The 22,448-nt window shown below is 40.3% G+C and overlaps 1 protein-coding gene across 1 annotated transcript; it reads right to left on the bottom strand.

Moving 5' to 3' along the window:
• Positions 1-18,467: 18,467 nt before the first annotated feature.
• pmp22a (peripheral myelin protein 22a) lies at positions 18,468-21,227 on the bottom strand. Its single transcript, XM_020647769.3, has 5 exons — positions 21,068-21,227; positions 20,230-20,321; positions 19,958-20,051; positions 19,688-19,828; positions 18,468-19,550 (listed from the first exon to the last, which is right to left on the bottom strand). Exons 2-5 carry the CDS (start codon positions 20,305-20,307, stop codon positions 19,399-19,401), a joined length of 465 nt encoding a protein of 154 aa, XP_020503425.1. The 5' UTR covers positions 20,308-20,321; positions 21,068-21,227; the 3' UTR covers positions 18,468-19,398.
• Between the last annotated feature and the right edge of the window lie 1,221 nt (positions 21,228-22,448).

Here is a 22,448-nt window from a genome sequence, read left to right as displayed (position 1 = left end):
GGAGATAGAATTGATGACCTTCTAACTGGAGGGTGACTGAGTCTCTGTGGCCTCTGAGCCACAGCTAACTCTTTGATTGATGAGTCGCCCAATCGATATGCTCCCATCTTTTTTTACTTATACATTCAAGCAAACGCCTGACGACTGGGACAAGAGGCTTGTTGCAGCTTGGAATTAATTTCAGCCATTACCACATGAGAGGTATTTATCTAGGTCATCCATTCCATCTATAAGGCAGGAACTGTCTGTACTCTGTTCTTCTTCTTCACATGTCACCTTCCATTTCACTTTTTATTGAGTGAGTGTTATATTTACGTCAACAGCCGAGTGCAGCTGAGCTACTTTGAAAAGGTGAGGCTCCGGACCCATCAAGGTTCGTTTCCATCAAGTACCTCAAATCTAGTTTAACAGCGATCTTCTAAACACACACTAAACATTCTTTTCTCACCTGTCTGAGGCTGCATAGCGACTCAGAAGCAGTTACAAGAAGAGTAACCCAATAAATGGAAAAAAATTTGAGTTAGACATTTGAATTCGCTCTAAATTTGGCATTATTTTAAATAAATGCTGCATCATCAGGGAAGACAAAAGAGACAAAAGTCTTCTTCTGGATGATTTTTGATCCCTCGATCTTGTTAACTCAGTTTTCATTCAAGTCCTCAGTATCTAAGAGACCAACACAGCATATCTGGAAAATGTCACAAAAGGCCACAAAATGATGGACAAAATAAAATAAATGAGGTGCCCACTTCAGACATGTTTTGACTACTATCAAGCGAAGCAATAAACCATTCAAGAGGTCCTTGTCCTCCAACTTGTACTGATGCTGAAAGCATATGGCCTGATGAGAATGGCAATTATTGAAAGCTCCTTGGAAACCTTTGATTATGTTTGGTGCAAAACATTTTTTATATCCTCTGCCATTTTTAAGTTAACAAAGACTGAATCCTCAGTTACGTTAAATACAAGATTTACAACTTATGAGCTGTCTCTTATCTTAGTTCTGATATTTCTAAATAAATAAATCAAACAGAGAAACTGGCTGAGGGCTCAATACTGCACATTTCAGGAAATTGACACTATCAGCTGGTTATCAGCAGCAAAATAAACACTTGCAAACAATCGCTAAAACCAAGACCTTGCACTCCCTTTGTCAGTTTTTCTTTCTTCAAACTTAAGGCTCTCAGAAAGTTGATACAGTGACCCTTATTGACAAACTGCAGCGAGATAGAATGAGTGGCCGAACAGAGGTGGCATCAAATGTTTTTTTTTTACCAAACCAGCTGCTTTGGGGGTTTTAAAGTTTTCCACCAGATGACAAGAATTGATAAGATGGTAATCATAATCACCTTTATTATGAAAGAGTAACCCTCTCCATCCTGCTCCCTGTCCAGCTCTGCTGACTGCCGCACCCTTTAACAGCACACATGAAGGAACGAGTTGGAGAGGATAATAATGTGGGTGGATTGGTGGTCCAGCTTTCTAACTCATGTCCTCATTGCTTAAACACACACACACGCACGCACGCACACACCGTGCAGACACAAACACGCACAGTTTCTAGTGGATGTCATCCCACATCTACAGTACAGGGACATTATCCCTGCTACACCCACTTATTAACTCCACACAGTTAAACACTTTGTGTTCCTCTCTGGTCACTTGGCAAAGCATTTTCCTCCAACCAGTGACCCGTGGCTCAGAGAACGACGAGCTGCTCTTTATTAGAGGAGACAAGGCTGACTAATTCAATTATTTCAGCAGTATAATACAGTTACCAATATCATTGTTATAATGACTGTATTCTATTTCAAGCAAAGGCTGCATGTGGTCATTAATCATAATTATTACTTAAATTTAGACTTAAATCCATACTGATGACTCTAATCTACAAAAGGAAATAGACCACCAGTGAGAAGACGGATTATTCTGATCTAAGTTTTAATTCCTGTCACCGCTGCCGCCACGTTGTGTCAGAGGAGCAAATGACTTTGTGCAGCCGAGAAGTGCCTTTGTTTGAATTTTTCACAAAAAACATTGAGATTTCCGGGAAACATTTAACAATGAAAAGGAAGCAGGATAAGATGTTGTTTGTCAGGGAACATACACATACAGGACCATAGAGATACAGCTTTGTTCACAATGGGCACCAAAATCAACAGTTCCCAACATCGGCTTAAAGCTAGCAAACATTTTCTCTTGTGTAACATTTAAATGAGTATTTTAAAGAGACAATCTCCTTCATGAATCAAATACTTAGCTTTAGAGAAGCAGATGATGACAGGGGAGAGATTGGTTTGGTGTTACCTGAGTTTCAACTCTGCTACCTCCAAATATTTCCCTTTCTGTTAAACTGGATCGACCTCTGATTGTTTGTGAGTCGGTGTAATGTGGTCATCGTGGGGGCCACAGCAGCGAAGACTTATGAATCCCAGGGGAGAGCAGGTTTTCAATTCAGTTCAATTCAATTCAATTTATTTTGTATAGCGTCAACTCATAACAAGTGTTATCTCAAGACACTTTACAAAAAGCAGGTAAAAGACCTTACTCTTTGTCTGTTAACATTACAAAAGAGCAGGTAAAAAGACCTTACTCATTGTTATGTTACAAAAAGCAGGTAAAAGACCTTACTTATTGTTATGTTACAAAGACCCGGCCTATCCATCATGAACACTTTAGCAAAGCAGCAAAAGTTACAGTGGTAAGAAAAAACTACCTTATTAAAAGGCAGAAATCTTCGGCCGGATCCCCGGCTCATGACGAAACAGCCTTCACAGGCCTAGACTGCGAAGGCTGATATTTCTAAATAAATAAGCAGCACAACCACAAAGAGCCCAGCAAATGAGCGAACCAACAGGATTGATTATTAGAGTGAAATGTTTTGCACTGTTTTGCATACAATTTTTCAGCCTCTTGAGATCTAGTTCTGGATGGGTTTAGCGTGAATTATTTTTTTTTCAGCGCCATAATTGGACAAAGTTGCTGGGACGAGGTGTTTTTACATTTTGGCTGGTTTTAAAATGCATTAAGCCTTTGCCTACATGGGTCACATAAACTAACCACAAGGCCACGAGTGACCCATGCTTAATGCTTTTAAAGGAGATATATTTTACTCCCTTTAACCATTAATTTTGTCAGTATGGGACACCTATTGAGTAGCTTTGTGAGATGTATAGCTCAATAAGCTCCCTAAATATTTTACACTGCTGTCAGTAAAATCCCTCATTTCAGCCTCTGTCTGAAATGGTTCATTTCAGCTGCTGTCTCTTTAAGGCCCCCCTACCCACATGCTCACTTTCCTCTGATTGGCCAGATCTGTTTGCAGTTGCAGGTAAATTTGAGTGAGATTCCAGGTGAGCGTGTCCTTGGAAGAGCTGCCAGGGTGGGTATGTCATACAACTTCACTCCATGCTTTGCTCGAATACGTCGGCAGAATCTGACGTCAGGTACTGACCAAATCTCACAAAGCTCTCGTTATGTCTCGTTCAGAGCAGCAGGAAACCATGTCTAAGGATTACCACAACAACTGTGTATCTTTACCAAGGTTTAGTATGTACATCTAACGTCGTAACAGGGATGTATTTAAATATGTGTGTATTTTTTTTTCTTTGTTTAGGAGTAGAGTATGAAGTCCATAAACTCACATTCGCTTTAAGTGCACAGTCAAAAATTAATTCAACTTTGATGTCTTAGATGGTCTGGAAGGACTTCAGGGTCCTCCAAAACTAAGTGGAAGAACATGTTCCTATTGGCTTGCTTCTCCTTTTTTCCCCCCACTACAACACTGACCAGGTCAGGCAGTTTGAAAACAGATACCATGATGGATGACAAAGAATCAGGAATGCTCTGTTAAAATAAGTTTCCGTACAATCCAGACAGAGAGGTCAAGAAGTCCAAACTGTCTGCTGTGGTTAGAGAGACATCGAGGATTACACTAGTATTGACATTTTTTATTTTCTACTGGCTTTGCAGGCAAAAGACAATGGAAGGTAATGTTCTATGGAACATCCTCGGTTTACTGGGACCTTTAATGAACTATTACCCATTGCCCACTGCTTTCCAGTAGTAAAATTCTTGCAAATTATTTCCCCATGTTTTCTGATTCTCTAACGTTTTGCCTTCAGGGTGACATTTTTCTTTCCCTGCTCTCCAACAAGAGGAAAAACAGCCTGTTATCCCCGGAGAGCTGAAATGATTTTTTTTGTTTTTTTGGAGTCAGCTGTGTGCTGGCGTCTCTCACATTTGGTCTGTCAGCGCTGTGTGACTGTTTGGAAGCAGAGTTATAGAGCTAAGGATGAGTACACGGGTGTGCGTGTGTCTGTGTGTGTGTGCGTGTGTGTTAAAGGAGGGAACGTATCCACATGAATGAGAGGCCCAAATTCCACATTAATCAGAAACAAATCATGGCAAACCACAGGATCAAAGACCTGTCAGCTTAAAAGATGGCTTCATGCCCTACAAGAACTTTGAAAAATCGCTTTTAGCTCATCAAGAACTCAGCTTCCACCCGGAGACAGAATGACTTTAGCTCAGAAGGTTCAGAGGCACTTCGTTCCTTTGAAAGGGCTTTCTCTCTCTCTCTCTCTCTCTCTCTCTCTCTCTCTCTCTCTCTCTCTCTCTCTTCTTGTTTCTCCTCTTTCTGCAAAATAATGAACAGGCTGAAATAAAGCTCAATATCTGACCTACATTGTAAGAGCCTAGGTCCGGAGCAATTAATCTTTTGGAAAAGCTTCTTAAGACAGGAAGCAAGCGCACACCACCAATTTCTTAATTTAAATTGAAGGCAGCGTAATAGCTGACACGGCTGCTCTGCCCTCATCCTCGTCTTTGCTTCTCACTGGATATTAAAGTGCCCAAACAAAACTCCATGTCAAACTTCAGCAACAGATTGGGGTTCACAAAGGATATCATGAGAGCTTCTTTAAGGCGCTTGAATAAGGAATTCATGCAACATATTGTGCATCAGTTTCTTGATTTGAAAAAACTGTACAATAGCCCACTTTTATTTGGGAATTATTTTTTGACAATTTGATTAAATCTTGTAAAACGACATGTTGAACAGATTTTGAATGATAAAATGATAAAATTCCTTTTGGAATAATAATTTTCACGTTAAAGATTCCTGTTTTCTCATCACCTGTGTGTAAAATGAAGTGTGAATCTAACAACTGTTTGTATTGTTACAAAGTCCTTCTCATTGTTGAGGAAAATACTAAGAACTTGACTTCACACACACACTGATTCAGTTGACTCAGATGGCTTAAGTTGAAGAAGGTTTATACATACATACATACATACATACATTTATACATCCTTCTATCTTAATACATAGGTACAGAAATTCCCCCACACTCATAAGTGCATGTCTTGTGGTGATTTTACATGTGCACAAAACTCTTGAAAACTTCCTAAAATTTTCAGGGTGAGCTGCATGTGAGGACCAAGTGGTCACTTCCGATGTTGAAAAGTGAAGTCAATGTGGAAGTTCAAAAACTTGCAGGTTGTCTGAGAGCACCGGAGGAGCCCCGGAAAGTCACATATACACCGCCTGGTACAAAAACCGGTATTGGTCTGATTACTTATTGTCCTCATGGGCACACACTGTAAGGGAGGGGGGGAGGTTATAAGAAATTCATTTTGATTTTATGAATGATATGAGTTATGCATAGTTAAACTGACCTAATTGACAACCGGGCGCAGTGTAACAGTTTGTCAGGAGGCTTAAAACCGCCTGAGCTCCAGCTCTCAGCCTGTCGTTAGGTTAACTGAAAGTTAGACTGAAACAGCATTACTAGCATGGTGTCACTGAAATCAATCTGCAGGAATTAACACATATCCTTGACGAGGACAACCTTACAAGAATCCAATTCTTTCCAGGTGTGCTTACAAAGGAGGTCCCTATTGGATATTTATTTGTTGCAAAACGTTGCAATTAACTCCATATTTCCCATAACAGACATCCTTCAACATCCTGCCTCACAGCAGACTTCAGCAACATCAAACAGCCTCTTGGTGAGCCACAGCTGTCAGGGTTGGTCAGCTCCTCTCACCACTCCTCTTTAGCAGCGGTTCAACGGGACCTGTGAAGCCTTCACAGGCTGAGCATGAGGCTGCTGTGGTCCCCGCATCTGGCTGAGCAGTAGCCACACACACTGGACATTAAAAAAGGCATCTGGCATGATGTATCTGTGTTGACGTGAAGGATTATGAGACAAGAAGAACACATGCACTCTGTTTGGTCTATGCGCTTAATGTGTTAGTGACTGTGTTTACCTTTAAATGTTGTGTTTTATGGTCTGATCAGATTTATGATGCTGCTTGTGACTGTGGGAAATAGGGGGCAAAGGTGAGACATTTGACATACAGTCCTGTCTTCTATCACACTTTTAGAATCGGTGGAGCTCTCTAAAGCCAGGAGGCTTAAGAGACTGAGTCTGTTTCTGGGTTAATATCACTACGACATATCTAAGGACCTATCCACACTATAATTTCAATATAAGGAAACAATACACAGAAAATGACACTGGCAACTGCAGAAGGCAGTTTATAGTTTTACAGCCAATTTCCACATAGTCCGTGTGCAGCAATCCGCAGCTATGAGCAGCTGTACACACATCACAGGAGAACTACAAGATCACGCGGGAACACAGAGAAAAAACATGCGAGCAACACTTTCTGGGGTCAATTTGGTGTTCATTCGGGGCCTGTTTTGACTTAACGTTCATAAACTGATGGAAAATGTCATCGCTAGTCTGTGTATTGTTTTATTTTGGAATTGAGCGGACACTCTGTGCGTTTCCTTGTCTGACTTCCTGTCCGGCTCGATCTATTCTGTCCAGTTTGACGTGTTCTTGCAGTGAGCTCTGTTGAAAATGGGCTAGCAGGGTATTTGATACGGAGTAAAATGGTAGCGGCGCTGCAGAGTTGGAAGTGGAAGTTGCAGTCAGGCGGGGAAACTCATCTTGAACAACGTCATAGTCACCGTGATTGTTCCAGACTATTTCCTGCTATTATCACACATCGACTAAACCCAACGTCATAGTTTTTACTAGTAAGCTGGCAGGAAGAAAATCTGTGTAAAGCGCCGAGACATTGTCAGGGGTGTGTAGTGCATGTGTGAAAGGGGCTCAAGTGATGTGGGAGAAGAAAACGTCTGCTCTCATCATTTTGATTGCTGCTCTGTTATTGCTTTATTCATCATGTCAAATTGCCTTTCCAATTGCTCCAATATGATGACTTTAACTGTTGACAAATCTGTTAAAAAGATCTCCGCGTGTAACCGAACCCATGATGACTTATAAACATCTTGTTGAGCTTCACCAGGATGATGAACAGCTCTGAGGCCGCAGTTCAAGTCAGCACTTGACCGCTGCAGGCTTTACAGCACACAAACCCTCATCTTACCTCTGGCTAACCAACAACTTCCTCTCATGAATCCTGCTTTTTATGGCCCAGAAGTTTGATGTTGAGGTCTGCTTCACCGCTCGTCTTGTGTCAGAACAGGGGGGATGAACTTGAAGAAAGTATACATGGAGGGAAATCTGGAGCTGTTGAAAAGCTTATTGACACCTTGACAGCAGCAAATGGAGTCTTATTATACTATAGTTCATTATGCACACTGGATGTGCAAATGGAGTGGGAAAAGAACATTCTGTTAAAGACAGAAGCTTAGCTACTATAGCTTTTACTGATGGCATAAGGTACTTTGTGCTGCTCTTTTATTCAGCCCTTAAATAAATGTACAAAAGTTCTTAATAACAATAGCTAATGGGAAACGTTAATGCCTTTTTCCATTGACCCTGCGTCTTAAAGAATCTGCAGCTCAAAAAAAAAAGAAAAAACCCAGAGAGGCAGACTTATTTGACTTGGATGAATCTATGGAAGGTATGCTGGTTATTCTTCTTTCAAACGTAGGTTGCCCAAAGGTCAAGGCTCTGACAGCCATCAATGTCTAAGCACTTAGCTGAGGAGGAAACAATTACAAAGTTTCTCCAGTTTATGTCTGGAAATGAAATGCTTTAAAGTTGAAAGCGTTTTGAAAGTTCGGGGAATGGAGACCTGTAGCGTGAAGAAAGAAAAAGTCAAACTAACACATAATAAAAAAACGACCTATTATGCTCAGTGTTTCAGAATTGTCACTACTCAATGTTTTCATTTGGAACAGCGACGTAAAGAATTAGCTTTTTTCTTTGTTGCAAAAAAATACGATGGATGATTTCCCACAAAGCCCTGCTTTCCCTCTTTGATGGAGGTGACACAAAGCTTCATGCTTGGCTTCACCGGCCAATCAGGAGGCCTGCGTCTGCAGGTTGAAAGGTTAACTGGCTCATTAGTCGATGCTCTTTATGATACGGCTAATGATCACCATTGTTTGCCTTTGCCACTTGATGCTTCATAAGATATCCAAAGAATGCAAAATTCCTTTTGAAGTCACATTTTTTGAGGAGTGGGCAACCAGGCTTTGCACACGTTTGCTTGCAGGATAGAATTATATTGTCCATTCAATCTATGTCTTAATGCGTTTAATAATAAGGAAATGTAAAGATGTAGATAGTCGTATAAGTCTCATTCCAGTAAGAAAAGATCAATCAGGCAGCTATGAGGTGCACGCCAGCTGTGCAGAGGGTGCGCCTGTTGTTGGGAAGACGCCTTTTATTTTAAGTGTTTTCTTGCCTAACCACAATTCACTCACCAGTTCAGACTTTTCCAAAACACATTTATAGAGTTTACAGCCTTGTGTGGGCCTGGGGCAGTTTCTCTGCCTGACACCGTGAATGAGAAGCTGACTAAGAGGCTCTTGGAGAGGTTTGAATTAACCTGTCACACTGCATCTAAATGCTTTTTTTGACACGAGCGGCAACGTGATAGAAAAAATGTTTTTTTTTTTTCTTTTCTTTTCATCGAAGCAGAATGACACTCCTCCGGGGCAGAGCGTTCATTTCCAACCAATCATTTTCACCAGGAGAAAAGTGAGTCATAAACTAACTTAACTTTTTTTAATCAACTTAACAGAAGATTGTCGTTGTAATGTGGAATGTCACACGGCTCCAGTGACAGAAACACCGTCGCAATCTTATATTTCATGTTAACTTGCTTGAATGTTTAAAATTGGACGTGTTACCCTGTAATATCACGGTTGAGTGGAGATTACAATATAGAGATAATTGAATAAAGTCTCTCCCCAGACATAATTGCATCATTATCTATCGCAGGGTCTTTATAGGAAGATATTGTTACACACTTCTCATTAAAGTCAGATTGTTCTCAAGTGAAACATTAGGAACTAATTCGATGTGCATCCATCTTTTTATGCAGCTTTACTTTTACAAATCTCTGAATCTTCTACATTTTCCGGTGTTGCAGTCTGGGGAATCTTAAGAGATGCAGGTCTAGATGCTGCTGACCTGGTCCATTTTTTTTATGGAGCCGTTCCAAAGCAGCTGTTGGGCTCTTCAGTCTGTAAGCAACATGTCAAGAGGAGAGATCAGACATGGGACAGGTCATTAGATGAGACGATGGAGTCACTGTCAATATTTGCACTACGCAGACTTTTAGGAGAACCTATTAACCCCATTGCAACCTATAGGAGTCCCTGCTGCTCTGCCTTAATGTTTAGATGTCTGAGGATTCTCACTGACAGAGTTAACTATGGGATAACAGGCTGCTTACAACTGGGGTTCCTTAATGTTTACAGCTTTATGCCAGCAGCTTTTAAAAAGGCTTTTCTTAGCCTTCATGCTGCTTACATTGTTCAGTGTCTATCACATCAACACTTTTTAAAGCTATTATTGGGAATTGTTACTCATACATTCTTGAACTCGAGTTTCGAGTCTATGTACGACACACTTTTTTATTTTAAGTGTTGTAAAAGTAAACGCACATTTAGGTTCAATGGGAATAACACAAGTATCTCGTTATCTAAAATGTGTCAAAATGCCTTTTAAGGTGTTACACTGGGTCAGACGTTGTGTCTGAATCTTTGTCAGTTACTTTAAGAGAACCCACAAAAGCAATTTAAACACACAGTAACAATGTTTGGAGCTCATGGGGTGGTCCTGATGCCATAAGGGGACGTGGACTCTCAAACATGTGCAGCTGCAGAAGAAATAGACTCACAAAATGATAAGATATTTTATGTCTATGTTTTGGATGACAAAACTGGTGTTGGTGTTAATCAAGCCCGCTGACATGGAGAAGACGGGGAAAACAGGCTGTTACATCCAATCAGGATTCAGGTGATTCAATGGGATTTTACTGCTGATAAACTAACCCATCACAATAGCCACAGAGTCAGATAAAAAATATTTCCTGGTAGAACTCTGGCTATCTATGAGAGCATGAAGGGCCTAGAAACGTGTTGGGTATGTCAAGCTTGTAGATAAAATATAGGCTAAGATCTCAAGCCCCTTTTTCTCTGAACTTTGGGCATGGCGTGTTTGCTTAAGGTGTAATTCTAGCTTTCCTTGTGCCAGACTTCAGGACTCTGATTCATCAGTCACCAGAGAAGGGGTTTGATGGCTGGGAAGACAAACAAAGACACCCACTCCAAACACCTATACAGCTCGGCTCTGTCTCAGCTCCCCATCCACTCTGAAATCCACCGGGGAGACTGCGGGGCCAGTGACCGGGGTCAGTGAGGTTGAAAAAACACAGCCACTTCAGTTTGACCCCTCAATTAGGCCACGACCGCCATCCTTCATTTGATCTGCCAAGAGATATCACATCCGCTTCTCGGGATTATTTAGCACACTGACAGATGAGTGGCTGTTCATGGATCTGTGTATGTAAACCATTAACTGGTTTTAAAAAAAAAAGTGTTATGATGAAAATGTAATTGTGATACCCATTCATTGTGGACTACCACTGATGCCTCGACTTTGGCATTTTATCCACCATTTTGGTTGTAGAGCAGGAAGTGACTATCTTTGGACGCTGGGGTGGATCTTGTGAGGACTGTGATTTAACTAAGCTAAGTTTTCTCAGTTATACTCAATTCTTATTCATTAAATAAGCATTAGCATATGAACGAGTGTATGAATGCATGAATAGTGTAAAATAACTTTCAGTGTTTTGAAGACTAGAAAAAGCACCATATAAGTACACCATTTATTATAAACTGGCTAATTGGATATTTAATGAGCCAAGCTAACAAGCAAGGGGTGGTGAAAAACCTCATTACTTTCTAATCACTAACATATATTTGATGAGTTTCTTGTTTAGTTATCTATTTAGTTTATTTCACAGTTTAGAGTTCCTTTCTTGTTTTAGTTTTTTTTTTTAGTTTTCCCCGGTGTTGCTTGTTTCCATGGTGTGTTTCTTTGTTTAAATGTTTCCCAGTTTAGTCTTTAGTGTTTCCTGTTTTATTTTGTAATTTCTTATCCTTGTGTTTCTCTATGTCCTTGTATCTAGTGTTACTTTAAGATTTTTGAGTTCTCTGTGTTTTTAGTGTTTCCTGTTTTATTTTGTAGTTCTTGTCCCCAGTGTTTCTTGTCTTGTCTTACTTCCTCCCTTTATCGGGTTTCCCTCCATTTTGATTGCCCCTGATTGTCTTCACCTGTGTCGTCATTAGTCTCACCTGTGTCTTATTACCCAATTGTCTATTTAGTTTCAGTGTACAGTCCCTCTGGTTGTCAGTTCATTGTCAGACTTTCCCTGTGTTCCTGTTTTATTACAGTAAATGGAAATATTCACAAGTTGTCAATTTTTTCCAAAATAGTGTTCTGAGTTAGTTCAAATTGATTTGTGCAGCATTGTCATATAAAGAAAGAAAATGGTTAAAAGTGAATTCCTTACAGGCTGACTCAGTATCCGGTCTCAAGACTTGACATAATACTTTTGTTGTAAAACATATTTGAAATGACAAAATTCATTTCAGGGTGATTGACCCTTCATGTATTTGTGAAAGGAAGAGAATGTGTTTGCGCTTAACTGCATCATGTTTTCAAATCATTTTTTTGATGCCACTTCATGTGTAATTATCTTCACGTGCCTGTGTGTGCAAGCTCTCGCAAGCTCTCTCAAATTATCTGCATATTTTCATCGCAAAACTCAAATGTGGGAAGCCCATAAATGGATCGGCAGCCGTGTAACCGCTGCTCCAGGTTTCCCCACACAGTGATGCATCTCGGCACTGTCACACACTGCTCTCTAATTTGGAGGAGCTCCGTTCAGGCCTGAAACACCAGAGAGCTGCAAGACACTCACTGTTGGATAATTAAAGGAGAAATGTTAGCCTCAGTAGCCTCGTCACACCAGTATAGTAACCCTTAGCCACCAGAGCTGGATTAGAAGGTCCTCGCTGCTAGCTGGTAGCCACACAGCTTTTTGAGTGTGTCTCAAGTATGCATCTGAGATGTGTGTGTGTGTGTGTGTGTGTGTGTGTGTGTGTGTGTGTGTGTGTGTGTGTGTGTGTGTGTGTGTGTGAGATCGTGTGTTTGTGACAGCAGGACGGGCAGAACGAAGTATGGAGGGAAACACCATATTGGAGCACCAAATGTTATCACTGCTTCCCAAACCCCTTCCTGATATTTATGGAAGTTGATTTAATATGCGTAAAAATAGCGGTGAATAATTTATTTTCCCCCTACTTTTTTTTTTCATGCAACCATCCTCCTTCTTACTCAGTGATTATGACGATTGACTGTCGCTGCTGGCACTAAATTATTAACATCAAACTGTTTTAATTAAGTCTCAAGTTTCAGAAGTAATGTTTCCAATCAAATATTATTCAGGGTCATGAAGTAGGAAGAGAAACAACTTTTTTTTTTCTTTTTTTTTTTTTGCGGTGTTGAAGTTTTACATTTACTTCTTGTTCCTCGGTCCCTGACATCTGACGGCAAAGTTTCACTTCTGCTCCTCTCTTTAGTGTGAAGCACTATGAAGAGCATAAAGGAATAACTACTTGACGTTTGTGAGATTTTATTTCACACTTGTCATTTTAGTGTTACTTTAAAGCTCCCGTGAGTATTTTTTTTAGGTGATTATAAAAGAGGCTAAAATAAAACACTGATGATCTTTGTATGACCTACAAAGCAAATGAGAACAATTGACTATAGATTGACTATTTGTATTTGGTTATTTTTAATGCCAGAAACTAGGTGTCAACTGCAGTGAATAACAGTACACTGCCTAAACAAAATTCTGGATGAGTGATACATTTAACTGTTAAAAGAAAGCAGGACAACATTTTTTTGGGGAAAAAACCATACTTACACATGTACAGGATAAAATCAGCAAAGGAATAAGAGAAACTGTTTTATCCACACAGGCGCCAAAAATCAACATAAACCACAAGTTCCTCACAGGAGCTGTCAGGAGGAAGAACACATATTCTATGGTGCTTTCACACTTTTACAAAACTCCTGTTAAAACTTCCTGAAATTCTTCAGGATGAGCTGCATGTGTGAAAGCAAACACCTGATTTTTTTACTCCGACTTCACCCTGGAATAATCCTGTCGGACCCTTAGTAAGGAAACTTCTATGACATTCTTTTTATGTCATGTCTTGGATCTCTGCAACCCCCCCTCTCTGCAACCCCCCCTCCGCCAATCTGGAAGGGATAGTCTCCTGGTGGGAGGTGCATGTGTGAACAAGCAAACATAGAAGGAGTAGGCAGGCTGCCTGAAATTTTCTAGACATTTTCACTCCATATGTGAAAACGGCTCTTGTCTCTAATCTCCCTGTCATCTGCATCCTATGTCTCCCTCTGAGTCTTAGGCAGTTTCAGGCAGGAAATGGAGCAGGGGGATTCCTCTACATGGCGGGGGTCTAAGGCGGACACTAGTGGCAAGATTTAACGCCGAGGGTCATAGGTCAAAGGTGCCCCTGGGTTCCAGATTTGCAACTTTGCCCAGATCCTGTTCGGGCTGCTGTCAAAGTGGGCAGCCAGCCGCACTCTAATGTGTATTAGCAAGACAAAAGGGGAGGAGGCGGGGAGGGGGTAAGATGGGCTTTGATTTCTCTGAGATTTATGGGCGTGATGAAATCAGCTTTGAATGAACTGGGCTTGGCCATTTTCTCTATCATTTAGCTACATCTGAAGGCTCCGGGGTTTGTTCTGGGAGACAGACACCCTGGATAAAAAGGCAACAAATCTAAAGGGGAAAGAAGAGAGGAGGGCTGCAGCTTCCTCTGAAGTCCTCACATGTCCCATTCAGGGAGCCATCAGCTGGCTGTGGCCCATTGTATGAGCTCCTTCACGACCATTACTGCCTCACCAGAGACATTCCCAACCTTAGTCTTATGGAAATGTTTCTGATGTGTTACTGGGATACAGAGAAAGCACTCAGCTGCGGACATGTATACATATTCGTCTCTTGTTCTGCAACAGATTGACGCTTAAGAGAGCCAGACATGTCAGTGAATATCTTCATCAGGAAGTGAAATACTCTGGATGCATGTATACAGCCTCTAAAGCACCCAGTGGATGTTGATGAGGGTGGCTTCCTCTCTCTCTTCCCTCTCTCTCCCCCCACCCCATTCCTGCATGTCCTGCAGTAAATACTAAGTGCCCTCCGATGACCCTCCCAGTGATAAATAACCCTTAAGGTTAACCACGTTTGAAATGGAGCTGTGAGGCCATTATAGGCCTCCAGAGTTCTCCTGACATCCCCAATATGTTATCTGTGTGCCCAGGGACTTCAACCAGAGCAGCATCATCTGGCCTCTCTTTTGTGTCAGCACTGATGAAGTTAGAAGGAGCTAATCTGGCCTGCATGCTCAGCAGCCTTGAGGAAATGTTGTGTTCAAAAAAAAAAATACACCCAGGTTTTGTCTGCTGTGACGCATGGGCATTCTGTTTCTTCCTGCATAACGCTCAGCAGGCAAACACATGCACATGTGAGTGTGGGCACAGATGGTAGCATGTGAGTTAATGGTTGTTGCACCTTGGCGTCTGGTAGGCAGCTAAAAAAAGGCTGCTGGTGTAATCTGTGAAAATGTTGGGAGTCTGAAGATGCTCTCATGTTGTGTCGAAAAAATGTGAAATTAGCATGAAATTGTGCATGCACTTGTAGGATTTTACAGTGAAACAACAATCAACCCCATGAGCCCAAGCAAGGTAGAAAACCAAGTTAGATACAGAAATATTTCATGCTTTAAAATTCAGAATCAAATGAAAAACGTTGGAATATTTATGTGGTTTGAGATCTAATTACCACAGAGGATAGGCAGATTATGTTTTCATGTACTATTAAGGCCAAAATGAGTGAATTTGGCAAAGTGTGTTTGTTCAAACGGGTGGATTGAGCATATTTAATTAGTGTGGAAAAACTTGTCAGAAAATTCAGCCATTGTTCCGGAGTTAAAGATCATGTGCTCACACTGTGTTTCTGTAGATTTAAGAGCTGGCAGCTACAAACTTTGTTTCTGATGGTGAAGTATAAGACATCTATAAACGTCTTTTGATCAAAGGCAGAATCCTATTTCAATAATCCACTGTGGTGCCAACGTCTGAGAGGAAACACGAGAGAAGATTAGTGTCAAGTTACCCCAACCATTGTGAGCTTCACGCAGTGTACACAGAGTGGGGAACATGCACCCTCTTCCATATGTGAGGAACAGAAATATATGTTATATTATGTGACTAAAACAGCAAACTAAAGGGTTATAGAGAAAATGAATGATGACAAACATGTGATTTAGTCCCCACCTAGTGGATTTATAAGCAATGGTCTCCTCAGTGGTATTCATCCTCTCATCATCACTCACTGGATGATGCTCAGCTGCTCTCTGTGGGTTAAAACATAGTTAAAGGGTTGAGATAAAAACTCAGACAAACTGCTTGTCACTTCAACCTGTAGAATAAATCCAGCAGTGACACATAACTGAAGACATCACCTCAGTCCCTGATGTATTTTATGTAACATTCCATTACATTATGGAGGTAAATATTATACTTTGAAAGGTTGAGTAAGTCGTTACTCTGGCTATACCTTAGCTATATAATCATGTATATGCCTGAGTTAGCTTATGATTATTACATGTTTGACTCATTTTCTTCTAACATGTACCTACAACATACATGTCATTTTGTGTGTGTGTGTGCATGTGAACGTACTTTATGTGTGTATGTGCCATGTGTACGAGTGTGTGCGTGTGTGTGTGCGTGTACATGTGTATGAAAGTAGTTACAGCTGTATGTTGTTCCCTGTGCTGTTTGTCCCTTCTCTCTTTCTGTTGTCTCCAGCACAGGTGAAGCTAATTGCACAACGAGGCGCACCTGGCCTCAGAGCTTAAAAACCTGCTGCTGGCTTCAGGAAAGGAGAGGCATTTGCAGCTGGGACTACCATCCTTTGCTTTAATAATTAACTATTTGTGTGCCTGTAGAGTTTTTATCTCATTGTTTCTATGTTGTCTTATCTCAAGAAGAAAAAGTCAATTGGTTATGCTTCATTTTTTGATAGATACAGATTCATAATGCAGAATAAAAATCCTCTCATAAACTGTGATGTTTTGTTATAATCTAAGCAACATTAAAAATAATATTTGTTAGTAGTTCCCCTCGACTAGCTGAAACTTTGGTCGTGTTTAAACATGAACGCAGAACAAATTCAACTGCAGTTCTATGAAGGATATTTCTCTGAAACTGTCCATATTACATAATGAGTACTTCAACCTTTGTTAACTTTTTGTTTTTTTACATTTTGTAAATAAAAGATGAAGAAATCCGGGGCTTACTTGTGACAGACTTTAAAGTGAATTTTTACTACGTTTAAATCAAAGGTATGAACATGTTGTCCATCACTAAAGTAAATGGTTGCATGTATTATATAATTAAATGTTTTCTTGTGGTGATTCTTTGACTTTGGTACATTCAGTCTCCAATTTTCTTGCAACATTTTGGATGTCATGAAATTATAAATGTGCTGGTGTTGAATCTACATAGTGAACAGTGTAATGTGAAGTGTCACATTTGATAAATGGACAGGAGAATCTGTCAGACAAAGAAAGATTAGAGTCTTTTGCATGAAGCTTCAGATTACTTTGCACAAACCAGTGATCCAAATATCTCTGATTTGTCCTTTTCCTTTCAGAGATGCTGATGAGACATTTCTCTTTCCTGAACCACTTTCAAATGTTTACTTTGATTTATGCTGTTTTGCTCAAATACTGTCCGTGCAATGGGGCCAAGTTTCCAGCAATTTATATGCATGTCCTCGACATACAGCCAGGTGGTGCTATTGTTATATTCAAAGTTTGTATATTCACAGGCTGGATTTTTGGAATGAGATGTAGAAATTACAAAAGGCTGTTGGATCAGAAGTATAAATGAGGAATAATTTAAGTTAGAGTCACTGTGCAAAATACTGCAGTCCTTTTCCAACTTCATCTTTGTTTGTCCCTGAAGGGTGATTGGTTTCACAGCAAGGCATTAAAAAGGACAGAAAAAGACCAAATAAAAAATACATTGAAAAAGCTAATGAGGGAAATGTAAGAGAATATATCAGCTTTGGAGAACCAACAGTGATCATTGATTGAAGCACTGATCAGCTTCCATTACAGACAGAAAAAAGTGCTGAGTCAACATGAAACATTAACAGGTCTCTGATAGTCATCACTATAATAAAAGTCACAAGTGCACATTTTAACACAGTGAAATACATACTGTAGAAAAAACAATAATTGAACCTTGTCATAAGCTTTGTTTGACTTCCATTCACTGTTGAATGCATTTATCTTTAAAATATGACCAAGTGATACCAAGATTCTTGACATATAAGACAAGGCAGGGGAGTCAACCTCATTGTAAATGAGGGCTATGCTCTCAATGATTTTCTAGTTTAAATAGAGCCATATTTATAAGGCAACTCGGTGTATCTTACATAAATAAAATAAACACCCAAAGGAAGATAACCCTTAGATTCACTGTTAAAATAAATTGCATTTTTTTCTCAATTCTGGCAGCTGTGGTTGTCAGAGCCTCATCGTAAAAAATGCAGTGCTACATTTTTCTACTTTTACGGTAAAATGATATCAAAACTGTCTACTGTTTGGATGCAAGTTTTTACCATTAAAAGAAATGTTGTTTTACCATAGAATTAACAATTAAACACCATTAATGCCACATAAATCATGTGTTTTACTGTTCGATCAACAGTCTATAATATAAAATGCTGCTATATTACGTATGAATTCCCTTGGAATGCTTATAAATAAAGATTAAGCAATAAAATATTACAGTGAACAGGTAGTTGAATGGACCCTGGGAATGTTTAGTGTGTCACATCTCCACCAAGTGGAATAATCAAGCAACTACAAGGAGTAGCATGTCACCAAAGATCAGGCACGACCCCTCTGTGGTCTCCACAGTCAATGTATCAGCCAGTATGAGTTCAGAGTAAGATCACGATATATAAACTGTGACTCTCACTGTTTGATGTAAACACACTTTTTATTCTCATCAGTGGTTAGTTCTACTTCACTTCTGTCAATCATGCACACAGACGACTCACAGCAGCGCGTGGAGTTGATTTCAGACGGTTTATTTAGAAGAATACTGACAAAAGAATGCAAACTTGGGTTTGTACAAAGCAAATTAATCACAGAGCACGACACAAAGTAGGCTATACATTTCAAGAATAAGTAGATAAAAAAAGCACCATTTTTCAAAACTACAATTAGAAAAATTCAAAACATTTTTATTTTGGCTTATCAAGTACAAAGATTATTCAGGAAAAACAAACAAACTTCATGACTTCATTGACACCTCTAATTTGTTATTACTTTTTTTTTTTTATTGCTGAAGATGTTCTCATTTCATTCAAGATGCTCCTCTAAGTAAGGCACATGGAACAAAGCATCCGACACACAGCAACAGCATTAAAGACAAACATCTAGAAAAGAGGAAGCTTGATACTCTGGCATACGATGCGACATCTCTTTGGCACAGCTGCATGATTTGTGAGAGGCAGGAAACTCTATCACGTGGATGAGCATGACAATGTTAACTTGACAAACACTATGTACAAAAAAAAATGTAATGTCAAAATGTTATAAATATGTCTAAAAACCACAGACACTATGTACATCTTTGTACTGGAGTAAGGCAGGATTGCTCGTCGTTGGTGTCACACGGGGTGGATTTGTGGAAGTCGCGGTGCAACAAAAGTCAACATATCACCAACGCATTTTTAAACACGTCGTAAAAAACTTCAAGAGGAAAGCAGCTGTGATGTTTTTTCAGCATGTGGTGGAAACAAAATGGATCAAAAGAGCTGAGAAAGAATCCCCAGCAGAGATGGAGTCTCCATTCTGTGTTTGCAATTGTTAGTGACACGTGCACTTTTGTTGTGATGATGGGATGTCAGTCTTTGGTCTGTGGGCAGTAGGCACAGTGCGATGTTGTTGACAGGGGTACTCCTAGCTTCCCCCTCCTTCTTTCCTCATCCTCGTTCCTCTCATTCTTTCTTCCTCAGCACGATATAAATGAGGCCGCTAATGAGACAGAGAGGGAAAGCCACCCAGGCCAGAACGTAGGCGTAGCCGAACTGTGCTACGTCATCCGGACTCATCACCGTGTAGATGATCGCCCCGCACATCACAAACACACCTTAAGCAAAGGGAGAGAACAAAAAATGGGGGGGGGGATGAGAAGGAATCTAAAGGCAGATGATGTCACTCTCTCAGCAGCTCCACCCTCTCATCTGCTCAGGGTGCGACCTCGTTGTGTGATGAAGTCATACTTACTCGCCAAGATCTGGAAGATGGCCGTGAGGAAGAAGCGTCCGCCCTTCACCAGTTTGAACAGTTGAAACACGAACGCAATGAGGGAGAAGAAGCAGAAGAGCAAGGACAGGATCATGAGGGCCTGTACCGCCTGGATCCAGTCTGGAAGACGGACAGAAACGATGGAGAGCATGAGCTTCAAACACGTTCACAACTCATACACGCAAAAGGCAACAAAAAAAAAGGCAACTTCATCATTTTTTTATTTATTTTTTTGCAGTGCTGACAAACCTTCATTGCTTGCAGGCTTGCAGTGATAGCCTCCATTAGATGTCATGCAGTTGTACCACAGATCTGAGCTCCTGTCTCCACCTACAGACCAAGCCTGGTAAACACAACAACACAGAAACAATTCAATATACAACAGCATCCATTACACAGGGGAAAAAAGTGATTAATTGTGCAGTACATTGTGTTCTGTTTCTGTCACATCATTTCCTTGTCTGCTTTGCATTTTTGTCTCATTCCTAATCCTGATAAGAAGTGTAAAACTCTCTACTTACACTGGCTGCTGTGGACACAATGAGGAGAACGAGGATGATGAGGTGCAGGACGAGCACTCCAAGCAGGATGAGCAGCATTTTGTCAAGTAGGTCTTAAAAAAAACAAAAACAACAGCAAGAAAATAAGTTAAAAAAAAAACAACAACAACAAAATAAGTCAAACCACATGAAGTTACACTCCCTACAAACCCATGTTTCCCTCATCCTACCGCTAGATGGCGCCGTTTCCTAATTTCTACACAAACCGCAATGTTTACCTCAATGTGAAAGTATCCCCTTACATTTCAAACGTAGAAAGAAGGAAGGAGCTATAATTTCTTCCTTATGGGGCTGAAACAGTCAATGTGGAGTTAAGAGTCAGGCTGTAAGGGCTGAAATAATTCAACTTTATGAACTTTCCCTCCATTTAAAAGTCAATTTCTTAATTAGAAGTCGATCATTTAAAAGCGATGTGTGTTTGCAATGTAAAGCCCCGTAGAAAAGCAACTGTGGGTCGATATGAAAAAGACAGATTCACGACTGATCAATGCGAGCTGCCTGCTGGACACAAACTCAAGCCATCTGCATGAAAAACATTCCAGCGTAGTGCCGCCATGCGTCTCAGCGTCAAGCGCTCCATTCTCTGCGCAGATAAATACAACCTGACACTGCGACAACAGGAGCGAGTCACAAAGTAAACAGCAGGAAAACGTGTATTTTCGCGCCATATAAGTAAATCCAAATTCGTGTTAAAATCCAGTGATGAAGTCCTGTTGTAAGAGTGTGGGGGGGGGAAAAAGTCAATGAAAATTCAGTTTGAAAAAGTAAAAAAAAGCTCCGAAACATTAGTCCAACTTACAAAAAGAGGTGCGAAGCAAGCAGGAGGTTTGATTCGGTGAAAAGGGAGTGCTGAAGTGAAGAGTTGAGGAAAGTCTCCGCGAGTTTCTGCTCCTCTCGACTCTTCTTCTGTAGCTACTATTCCAGATGTGGCTCACACACCCCAGTCCGTCTCTTTCTCCGCCTGAGAAACACCGCCCTGCTGCAGGCCCTCTGCACGTCACCAGGGGGGCCCGCTCCAAAAAAAACGTCTCTTTTTCCTTCCCCCCCCCAGCCCTCCTTCTCCTCCCCGTGGCAGCCTATCATCTGGATTGTAGTAAAGGCCACAGGATTGCATGGAGAAATCCTCCAGTGTTATTTTGCAAACCGCGAAATGTAAGCTTTTGCGTGACATGTCTCACTCAGTGTTTATGCCTTAAAAACATCCCGGATTTGAAAATAAAACATCTTTCTGACATCACCAGTGGCATTCCAGTCATGCTCGTTTCGTCCCTCTTTAGTGACAAAATGGTGAACTTGTGACATTTGTGGCCTACTGCACAAAAGAGCTACACTAAACAAAACAAGTGAAATAGTAGAAATGTTAAACACAAAAAGATAACAGCAGAAAGAAGCAATGACGTACTTTCAGGATGAAAAATTAAACTGTTTTTTTTTTTATCCAATAATAATAAAAAAAAGAAAGAGAGAGAATAGGAAGAGGTAAGATTAATGACAGTAGGCTACAACTAAACAAATCAAATTCCATTGATCATGTGTGAGTGTAATGTGATTTTGTGTGAAGGAGGGCATGTGTGCATGGGGGAGTATAAGAAGGAGGGAAAAATGAAATAAACAACCACTAAAATGCTACTACTACTACTACCACTACTACTGCTGCTACTACAAAAAATAATAAAAAAAATACTAGTTACAGTAATCATAGCAAGCAAAGTAAAGAAAATCGATTCTAATTGGTTGAAAAGATCAAAGTAGTTATCCTATTGTTGTGTAGTATACTACAACGTATTCATTCATCGTGAAGATTCTTTGATTCACTCTAAATTTAAGTTTCATTTGTAATTATTGCATTTAGTAGACTCGTTTGATTTTGTGAAACCTCACTTGTTTAAAGCATGATCCTGCATCACTGTGTTGACCGTTTACAGTTTACATAAGAGGGTGGAATCATAGAGTAATTCACAATACGATACCTGATGCATGGCCCATGATAACCCATGTCATGATACAGCGAATCTGCAATATTGATGTATTGAGAACAACGCTATCTGATTAACTGAAGAAAATAATACACCGCTAAAAAGTTGAAGTGCAGGATGATGTGAATATATTTAATTAAAGATTCAGTCAAAGTAAATGGTCAATGGACTTGAGCTTGTATTCTTGTCTTCTAACTCTTGCCC

Source organism: Labrus bergylta, chromosome 16 (genome assembly GCF_963930695.1).
Source record: "Labrus bergylta chromosome 16, fLabBer1.1, whole genome shotgun sequence".
Taxonomy (NCBI): Eukaryota; Metazoa; Chordata; class Actinopteri; order Labriformes; family Labridae; genus Labrus; species Labrus bergylta.
This window is presented reverse-complemented; position numbering and strand designations above follow the sequence as displayed.

Excerpts from the sequence above, each read along its gene's own strand:
- pmp22a (XM_020647769.3), bottom strand. The coding sequence starts at position 20,307 with ATGCTGCTCATCCTGCTTGGAGTGCTCGTCCTGCACCTCATCATCCTC. Across the intron at positions 19,829-19,957 it reads CAAGCCTGCAAGCAATGAAG|ACTGGATCCAGGCGGTACAG; the intron begins GTTTGTCAGCAC and ends TCCGTCTTCCAG. Across the intron at positions 19,551-19,687 it reads CATCTTCCAGATCTTGGCGA|GTGTGTTTGTGATGTGCGGG; the intron begins GTAAGTATGACT and ends CCTTTGCTTAAG.